The sequence below is a fragment of the Syzygium oleosum genome, unplaced genomic scaffold (assembly GCF_021117445.2).
Source record: "Syzygium oleosum isolate NSW1041296 unplaced genomic scaffold, Sole_v2.1 Sole_v2.21, whole genome shotgun sequence".
Classification (NCBI taxonomy): domain Eukaryota; kingdom Viridiplantae; phylum Streptophyta; class Magnoliopsida; order Myrtales; family Myrtaceae; genus Syzygium; species Syzygium oleosum.
The window spans coordinates 952409-962693 of NW_026607505.1; the positions used below are offsets into that span (position 1 = coordinate 952409).

At 40.8% G+C, this 10285-nt stretch overlaps 1 protein-coding gene across 1 annotated transcript; it reads right to left on the bottom strand.

Annotated features, from left to right (window-relative positions):
- Positions 1–1427: 1427 nt before the first annotated feature.
- Positions 1428–6018, bottom strand: LOC115677449 (uncharacterized). The gene is made up of 16 exons (XM_030600617.2): positions 5883–6018; positions 5753–5781; positions 5530–5641; positions 5268–5365; positions 4823–4919; positions 4655–4744; positions 4496–4558; positions 4278–4352; positions 4135–4200; positions 3960–4037; positions 3625–3735; positions 3455–3532; positions 3250–3369; positions 2451–2494; positions 2328–2355; positions 1428–1823 (listed from the first exon to the last, which is right to left on the bottom strand). Exons 1-16 carry the CDS (start codon positions 5913–5915, stop codon positions 1800–1802), a joined length of 1146 nt encoding a protein of 381 aa, XP_030456477.2. The 5' UTR covers positions 5916–6018; the 3' UTR covers positions 1428–1799.
- Positions 6019–10285: the final 4267 nt, after the last annotated feature.

Below are 10285 nucleotides of genomic sequence, written 5' to 3' on the forward strand. Positions count from 1 at the left end.
TTGAACTTTTATGAGTGATTATGAAAGAAAATTTATGGAAAATTTCGTCATCGCTCACTTTTTTTTTCAGTAACGAGGAAAGATGAAGATAAATTTAATAATAAAGCTCTTCATGGATCATCAAGTGTTACAATCCGTATCCCATCTTTTGAAAATACCATTTGTACTACTAGCCTTCCAACAACCGAATGTAATTTCAATTTTACATCGGTCTTAAATACAGATAAATAAATAAAAATTCAAACATCACAGAAAATAGCACAATAAACAGAGATTTTCCTTTATGCATTTGATTTCTCAAAACATTGTGATAAAGTAAGAAGATATTCGTTTCAAGCACCGGATCCAAATTTGAAAAATTGTTCACAACCATCTATCAAAAGGGACCGCAAACAATTAGATAATTAGTCTAAGTGTTATACCACAAAAAACCCTAAACCGGTACACTTGTGACAAATCCACCCCAAATTAATTTTTTGACCACAAAAAATTCCAAACTGGTACATCTGTGACAAATTTACCCTATGTTAATTTTCATTAATCCCAAACTGGTACACTTGTAATAAATTTACCCCAAATTAATTTTTGACAACAAAAAACCCAAAACTAGTACACCTGTGATAAATTTACCTTCTATTAATTTTCATTAAATTTTACCCTCAAATTGCTCAGTTGGATGACACGTGACAGTTGACGGCCGTACCAGTTTAGAGTTTCACCCCTCTCTTTGTTACAGATTTACCAATTAATGGCTTTTTGTGATATTAATCCAATTTTACGGAGGATATATTTGTGACAGGTATACCAGTTTGGGGTTTTTCGGTGGTCAAAAAAATAGTTTTAGGTAAATTTGTCCCAAATGTATCAGTTTAGGGTTTTTTGTGACAAAAAAAACTAATTTGGAATAAATTTGTCGCTACTATATCAGTTTGTGATTTTTCGTGGTATTAACCCTTAGTTTAATATATTGGTTTAAAAGAAGAAAGTTTATTTGCGATTCTACTCTTATGAATAAGGACTACTGGCTAGTATTGATGGACACACGGCACTTGTGTAAAGATGCATTGCACGTTAAGAAACTACAGGAATTTTTCATCTTTTAATGTGGTAAGTAACTTCTCTCTGTTATACGTTATAATAGAATTACCAAGTCCTTTTCAAATTGTCTTCCAACTACTTTGCTTCATAAACAAGTTCTGTCCTTCTCAAATCGGCAATTTTGTCCAGTATTTAGGAAAACAATTTTCAAGATATGTGAAGTTTGGATTTTGACATATGATCGATAACATTTCATGGGAAAGGTACAAGGCCACTAGAGGAAGTGAGCTCTTTTTCATATTAATCAATATCTTTTGCATATTTGAAAATAACATATCATTCATCAGTAAAATCTTTCATGTCCAGTATCTTTCCCAAGCGAAGAGTAATTTTCGATAAGTTAAGTGGCTTATAACTTTTCACTGTGAGCTACTTAGAAAAGTCACCATCACAATCTTCCGAAGTGTCCCAGAGGCTATCGGCCTTTCACTCTAGCACCGTTTGCTGAAGACAAGCTACAAGATGATTAATATTGACAGAAAATGAGGTACAGTCCTCCCTATGCTCTACTAATAACTCTTTTACTAGCTTCTCATGTAGTCTCGAATGAAGTACATGAAGGTGTACATATTGGCTCGATGCCGCCATCTCAGGGCATTGCTGAACATTGGGCATGTTTGAAGAACAATCCTCACAGAGTGACAAGTTCGGTTGCCCTACTGAGTTGATAGGAGCCGACGCCTTTGAGAGAATCTTACTCATCAGGCTGTTTCAGTTCGGAGTCCCTAAAATAAAAAATGAAGCAGTCAGGACATAGCAACATGAAACTCCTGATTAAAGATTACGGAAGAGAAGACAAGCATCTTGGATATGCATTACCCCTATGTGATAATAGGTAAACTTTGAACCATTACAGTAGTCAGAGAACTAGTGGTTTTGCTCGCAATAGGTGATTTCATCCTCAGTGTCATCCTCACCTAATATTCTTAAAACCCTCCTCAAATCAAAAGGGAATGGTTTATATGTCAAAGAGGAAACTTGATAATCTGAACCACCAAGAAACCGTCTTTGAAGTTAAGGTTCCAAGAAATTACTCCATGCACATTAAGAGGTCACATTATCTTCTACACACTAAACTAAGTTCTCAAGAGCCAATACCAACTTCACCAAAATATAAAGGGATAAAGGAATCATACAGCAGGACCAACTCTTTTTAGTTAGCATCATCGTATGCATAAAAAAAAATCTAAACAGGACACTGGCCAATTCAGTTAATGATCAATCTATACCTCGAGAGGAGATGGTGAAATTGGTTCCCTGTCAAGGCAAAAACATAAAACAGGTCCATCAGGTTTCCTTCTTCAGGTAAGTCTGAACATGGAAATCCACTAAAAGGCAACATAAAGAGATACCTTTTTCTCTCAGTCTTTGCAAGATGTTTGGACATTATCGATGCCTGCAATAAATGGTTAGGGTCATACTGCGGTTCAACTTCAAACAACACCCACGGCAACCCCAAACCCATATGACAAACGAACCAGACAGGGAAAGTTATGTAAATGACAAGGAAAATCAGGAAAGGGGACAACTCATCCCTGGTTTAGCTATATTAAGACACGAACAACTTGGGTAACTTTCAAGTGATAAGAGTTAGTGAGAACTAGCCAAGACCTCTAAACTTGGACTATTTCCCACCTCTAAAGCTGAAAAAGAAAGGAGATCAGCAATATCGACATCCTTATTACTACTTTTCAGTGTATAGGTTCGCCCTTTGATGGATCAGAAAAATCAAATATCTTTTTAGTAAAGAGGAGCACATTAACGTGCCTCAAAAATTGCAGCAAAAAGGAGACACAAGCAGATTGCAAAATTTGATGCACGAGTTTCAAACCTCTATGTGAGTATTAACACTAGCATGACATGAAAAATAAAATGATTGTAAATCATAGCTCCAAGCCTCCAACAAACTGCTCATCAGGTGAAGTATACAAAGCTTCTGATCAGAATCTGTTTCTATGGCTAAAGATGCTAAATGGTAAACAGGTTGATAGGCATAAACAAGAAGTGTTAAGAGGCAAGATACAACCAAATAATGTTACCTACAACTTATCGACAAGTTCGACAATGATGACGATCAGCAGTATGACAAGCCTCAGAAAAACGAATGACCTGAAATGCCGGTCTTTTATGCAGGAGAGGGAATTTCAGTACCTGTTCCTGAATGATGCTCCTTGCCTCAACAAGTTGAGCTTCAAGCTCGAGCTCTCTCTCAGTGGCTTCAGAAGTAACTTCTGCCCCTCTCTGTGCATCTTGCAATTGGACCATCCGTTCCTATAGTGTCAAAGCATAGGAGTCAACTATGTCCCTGAATTTGGCTAGATCGCTATTTTTTTAGAGCAAGGGTGGTGAAAATTACCTTTATAGAAGCCATTTTATTTCTAAGGCTTTCTTCAATTTGATCTCTGGCCATATGAAGAGGCAAGTCAAAGACATCCTAGAGACATTAGACAATTAGTCACTCAAGTAAAAGTGGCAGCACTTCAACAGGAAAGAATGAGATACCGCCAGTTTTAAAAGACAGCTCACCGTTCTCCCACCCAGTGGAGACTGGGAAGGGTCATTTTCATGTTTTCCATTGACAGCTTGAGATTGCTTGGGCAATCCATTTGGAGCATTGAAAAATTCACGCATATCTGTCTGCAGGTCAATACCAGTGGTGTGACCTAACTGTCCATTTATACAGACAATACCAGGCCCAACTAAATCAACCAAATTTAATCTATGACAATGAAAAATAATGAGTATGGGATGGTCTAAATAGCAAGTTCATGCAGAATGTTCCCAAAGACGAGCCAATGACTCTTAGCTCAGCAGAACTGCGGATGGTGCGACATAAATAAAATAAGTCCTAACACACATACTTGCATTGACCGCAATAATGCCCGCAAATCATTGTTCTCAGCCATCAACTCTTGATTTTTGGCTTCATAGGCATCAACCTGTCAGTGACAACAATCATATCATGGAGGAATAAATAGAATGCCATGCCACTACCCCATATATCATCAAGCTAAAATATAGAAAAAGGTTACGCACAATTTTTTTGTAGAAGTCATTATCGGCCTTCTTCCCGTTCCATGTCCCACGTTGCCGACCTTCTTTCTGTTTATACATAAGATATCGTCAAGAACCACCGACGAATAGACCAAAAGGCTAAACCGCAACAAATAAATGGTTACCTGAAGCAAATTCATTATCTCCATCCCTGATCTAGATTCCTTCTTCTTTTCCATCAAAACTTGGTTTAGCCTCTCCTGCAAAAGGGAAAGGGTATACTTCAATATCAAGGCCACGGTCTAGATAGTTAGATACAAGGAATGCAGTATAAGCTGATACATCTACAACCATGGCGCATGGGTTCTCTTAAAGAATTTCAAAATACAAGGAAGAAGCGAACCTGCAACTTTATGTACTCCTTTTCTTTTTTCTTCATCTCGTGTATCTGCTGAGTCCTCACTTGCTTCACAACGTCAGAAAAGCAAATTAACCATAATCAGTATCCCACATTTCATGCAGCCAAAACCAAGATGCAGTGGTAAAATTCAACGATCTTAACCTGATTCCCAATGACCATCCTCTGAAATTCATCTCTCTCTTGTTGTAACTTCTCGATTTGGGCCTTAAACTGAGCTGTAGCTTTAGCTTCCTGATCATGAAAACGTGAATCGTCAACGAAACCACGAGTTGCAGCTGTTAGCACTTCACAAAGGTCCGAGCTTCTTACCGTTCTCGTAATCGTAGCGATTTCCCTGTCCTTGGCTTGCAGTTGTGACTCCAGCCTCTCAACTTTGGCTTCTAATCTCGAGATGTCCGAAAGCAGTCTATTACGCAGGAAAAAAACTCATCAATGCACGCAAAGATCATGTACCTAGCACCATTTCAATCTCTCCCGATATACTTCTCCCTAGCCACGCTAGCTACAAGAAAAATGCACTCCTTTCGTACTCACGGCAGATCCTACTAAACGACATTGTCAACCAAACATTCATTTCGACGCTAGTAAATTCCCGAACCTAAAATGCTAAAACCCAAGAACAGCCGGTAAATTAAGATAAGCTTAAACCAAAAAAAAAAAGGGCCGAGCTTTTCAGCACGAAATCCCAAAATTTGAGCTCGATCTGCTGCGGACGGAACAATCGTGTTATCATTAGAACAGAATCAGCTGCTACCTCTGCCTCTGCTCGTTAGCAGAGTCCCTGAATTCGACGTCGCGCTGCCTCTGCTGAAGCAGAGAGTAGAGGCAATTGCAAGTCCTGGCGATCGATACCTGCCGGAGGAAAGCAAGCGGATCAGGACCACCGGCGGGGAAGCTCAACCTCTTCAACAACAACAACAACAACAACCACCACCACCACCACCACCACAACCACCCGCACACAACAGAAAAAGAAGAAGAAGAAGAGGGGGGAGGGGGGCCGAGGAGAACGCAACCGGATCGCTGGCGAAGAGGTCCAGGGAAGCGGGGAAGCCGAAAGTGACGAGGGTCTGGTTCAAGTAGCGCGCGCAGTGGTCCAAGTTGCCGGCATCGGCGAACGCGTACTCCCTGCACAGGAGGCGAAAAACAAGCAAAAACCCATCAACGCTCGCGGCGCGCGGAGGCGCAAAAAACGGAGCAGGAGGCGGCGGCGGCGGCGGAGGAGGGGAGGGGAGGTACCCGGCGGAGAAGGCGGAGTGGGGCGACGGCTGCCGAGAGAAATGCACAGCGGGGGTTAGAGAGAGAGAGAGAGAGAGAGGAAGAAGACGGAAAGTGGAGAGGGGCAGGAGGAGGAGAAGGGGGGGCTTACTCGGAGATCGAACTGGGTGTCAGTGGCCGCCATTGCCGGAGGCGAGAGGAGCTCCGACGGAGATAGGAGAGGGGAGAGGAGAGAGAGGGAGTCTCTTTCGGAATAGATCTGCGAAGGAAGAGAAGGAAGTTTGAAAAATCGAAAGAGGAAGACGAGCGTGTTTTTGTTTGTGATTTTTTTAATTCATTATTTATTATTCCCCTATATTTTTCTCTCTTTTGCTTTATCAGGGATACGGGATTATGGTAAAAGTTTGCCGATTAACGCTGCCCCCATGTGAACTTTTCCCCCTTTCTCTCTCTCTCTCTCTATTTACAATGAAAAAGCACAAAAAAAAAATATAATTAAGTCCTAAAAATTTCGATAAGTGCAATCACGCCGTTCCATTAACTCTATCCGGCTCTTTTTTTTTCTTTTGGTCTCGCTTCCTTCGATAGTGTACATTGCATTAGCCATAAACTATGTACAACTTGACGAACGGAAATTGTTAAGAAAGTTTTAGAATTAGATTGCGCTTTTTGGAAGTTTTAAAGCTCGACTGCATGAATGTAAGCGGGGTGCTAAGAAGTGTTCGTAAAGCTAAACAATACTAAATACCAAACAAGCATTCCTCTCTCTCTCTCTCTCATCCCACATCCGATTGCTACCACTTGGCTTGCAAAGCCGATCGCCCTCGTGCTCTACCTCTTCTCATCTCTCTTGAGGCTCCATGCCAGCTACCTTCACACCTCACTACAACCGAGGTCACAACCACCCTGATATCTTCACGCAGTCATTGGCAATGCAATAGGCCAACGAGACCTATATCTCCCCTCCCTTTGCCCTCGCCGAGGACAAAGGAGGCCTCGAAAAAAATTATCCACATTAGCCCTATACCTCACTACAACCGAGGTCACAACCACCCTGATATCTTCACGCAGTCATTGGCAATGCAATAGGCCAACGAGACCTATATCTTCTTTTGGAAAATATTTTCCCGGAAGTCATTTTCCTGGAAAATGTTTTTCCGGAACATAATTTTCCGGTGTTCGGCGATCAATATGAAAAAGTTTCGGAAAATATTTTTCGCCGGCGACCGGCCGCGTCAGGCAGCCGCGCGACCAGCAGCCAGCGTCCGGCGGCCGGCGACCGACGGCCAACGTCCGGCGTCCGGCGACCTTAGTGAAGAAGAAGAAGCTCCGGAAAATGATTTCCGCTTTTGAAGAAGCGGAAGTCATTTTCTGTAGACTTAGGCTATTTTGTGAGGGGGGAAGGAAAATATTTTCCCACGGAAAACGTTTTCCGCCCCCCGAATGCCGAAAAATCCGAAAAATATTTTTCGGAAGAATATTTTCCGCCTAACGAAGGGAACCTTAGAAAGTGATCAAAAGTTCTTCACGTCATACGAGGTTGTAGCTTGAAGGATCTGCCAATGGCGGCCAGATGGCACGATCAAGGAAAGGCGTGCGCGAGTCAAGAGCACTCAAAAACTCAAAGGACAAAATAATAGGATGCCGATTAAAAGTACAAATATAACTATGGATGACATTTTGCTTTGCCTATTTTAAATATTTCCGTAGACATTTTCGTAAACGATGAAATTTTTTTTTTGTTTGTCCATTTTTATAAGGCGACACGGGTGAATATCTTTAGAAAAATATTTATTGAATTACTTATTTTTTCGCGAAATAAACGGAGCTAAAATCCATTTCTAATTTATAATTGATCTTTTTATTTTCTCGTGACCTTTCTCGAAAGATTATGCCAAAACGGAGTTGAACTTCTAAGCCTCGATTTCTTTTTTTTCAAATGCCCCCAACCACAAGCAACCCAGCACATACGAAGCAAGTATAGTAGCTTCACCAATTCGAGCGGCCATTGATGCTTTAAATTAAAAGCGATTCACCTAGATTTTCCGATTTCTATTGCTAATCGAATTATTCGGTTAATGACATAGAGAACGCTCGGCACGTTGAGCGCATTCGTACTAGTGCGCGAAAGCACGAAACGCCGCTCGCGCCGATTAATCGATGTTCATATGATTTGGAAGCGGGTAGCTTCTTCATTCGTGAATTGAAGCTGGCTTTGCCGATAAGTAGGCTCTTTTGGATTCGTCAATTCCGGAATGAGAGAGCTCACCGTCCTTCCCTAGCGACATCGCTAGAGTCTTTCTTCTTCTTCTTCTTTTGTCAAAAGGAAGATTCCATTCGTTTCTCAAAATAATACTCGAGAGGTACATAGAAAGCTTTCACGCCTAGCAAATTCGAAATAGCCGCGGAAGACAGCAAATGCAAGAATGCAAGTAGCAAAGCACGGTCTTCAAAAGTTAGAAGCACGCTCTCATCCTTCGAGAACAGATCTGCTATTATAAAGAGATCGTACAAATGTCGTCATCTTCGTCCCAGCAAGTTTGTTTTTGAGCTGTTTTTTTAATGGAGGATCACATGCGCGCACGTCCTAATGTTTCTCCAACACCTTCCAGATCCAGGCCAGAAATGGATATGTCACGATTGACTGGTCCCAGCTAGTTCGTTTTGGAAAAATATTTTTAAGGAAAATATTTTTCGCGTTTTCAGTGTTCGGGGCGAAAAATGTTTTCCTCAAATCCTTCATTGTTTTGAGGAAAATGATTGCCCATGGGAGGGAAAATATTTTCCGTGGGAGAGGAAGTTGATCGCCGGTCCGGGAATGAAAAAGAAAATGGCACCCACTTTGGTCCTTATTTGATAATTTGTTCCGGAAAAATTTTTGGAAAATGGAAATATTGTCAAAGGAGAATACGATCGACTGGTCCTTAATGTTTGGAACTAGTCCCAGCCTCAACAGTTGACATACGCTTGAAACTTTGGCTGAATGCCACCCACGTCGTCGATGTCCGATAAAAAATGGTTCGATTTTCTCGTATATCTATCCGTATCCCGCGAGTCCATTCACGGGGTGGCGAAAGCCATCATCGTTCTCGTGCAGGTCCGGGATACGGGCGGCGCGCCTGCGCAATTTTCTTCGGCAATTCCCCAGGGCATGGAGTTATGCGTGATAATCATCGATAAGTCGACGGTTCGTAATAATCCCCTTTCTCTCGCGAGAGCGAGACGGTATTCAGAAAACCTCGGATGAGGTATTGATGGTAGCTTCGAGGGATTCACCTCTTCGACGAGGTACTACTTGTGCTTTTCCCGACGTGCTCAGGGATGAGATGATTCGCGTGATCTTAAGAGGTTCTGCCGACTTAAAAGAGCTATGGACTTTGTTCTAAAAGGCACGAAAATGAGAGGCAAATACTGTTATGAAAACTCAATATGTTAGATGAATGCGTTGTTTAATATTTAAAAATTATACTGCTTCGGCTCACGCTTAATCTGGTCACGGAACCCGATAAGATTTTAACTCGGGACTTCATCTGCTCTGATTCTACGTTAGATTTTATAAAATCGCTATCATCTATTTTAAAATTTGAAATTATTAGATAATTTAATATTTAAATATTGTATCACCATCGGAACATTTAGACCTATCCACGACACATCACGAGAATTGACGACCCCTTCAAAAGGTACAAACAAAGGGGGAACTTTCACCTTGTCTTGTCCGAATGCTAATGAGACCAAAGTCCAACCTGAGCAAAAGCAAGGTCAACATTCTTCCAATCCGGGCTCGGTCCAAGAACTTTCTCCTAATTAAACTCCTCCCAATTGAAAAGGACAAGCAAAAAGTTGCTCATTAGTGATTAATCACCCTTTTTTAACAAGATAATGATACAAACAAACTCTAAACTTTCGCTCAATATATATAATGTGGTCCCTAAATTTTTAATTTATTCATTGTAGTATCTGAACTTTAATTTAATGTTCAATATGGTCCATGAATTTTTAATTTGTATAATATGGTCCATGAACTTTTGGTACATGTTCAATGTAGTCCCTGAACTATATGAAAATATTCAATGTAGTCATTCCAAAAGTTCATGAATATATTGAACATATACCAAAAGTTCAGGTATGACATTAAACAAATTAAAAGTTTCAAGGATTATATTGACCAAATTAAAAGTTCATGGATCACATTGTATATTAAGCAAAAATTCAGAGATTGTTTGTGTCAAATGCCCATTCATTTCTGGCAAAATCAAGATAATGGGCAGTAAACTCTCGTCTTCCAAAGTGGGTTAAACAAAGGGTTAAACATAATCGATACCAGAATCAAAATATTTCCTTTCATTAAAAGACTAATTTGTACAAAAACACGTGTACCCGTTACGAATGAACAGCCTAACACGTGATCTTTCGACATGCTATAGTTTGCAGAGTTCGAGAAGCAACCTGCGCATCTCAGCGGTGAAGTCATCACACATTCAACTTGACGTTAGACAGTCACTGGGTGCCATACTAATGCTCTGTACAAGCTCATACAGAGGAGATTTCGAC

Bases quoted from the DNA above. Each gene is read 5' to 3' on its own strand.
- LOC115677449 (XM_030600617.2), bottom strand. From the start codon at position 5,915: ATGGCGGCCACTGACACCCAGTTCGATCTCCGA. The intron at 4,201-4,277 runs GTAACCATTTAT...ATGTATAAACAG, and splicing joins AGATAATGAATTTGCTTCAG to AAAGAAGGTCGGCAACGTGG. The intron at 3,370-3,454 runs GTAATTTTCACC...TTGACACTATAG, and splicing joins ATAAAATGGCTTCTATAAAG to GAACGGATGGTCCAATTGCA.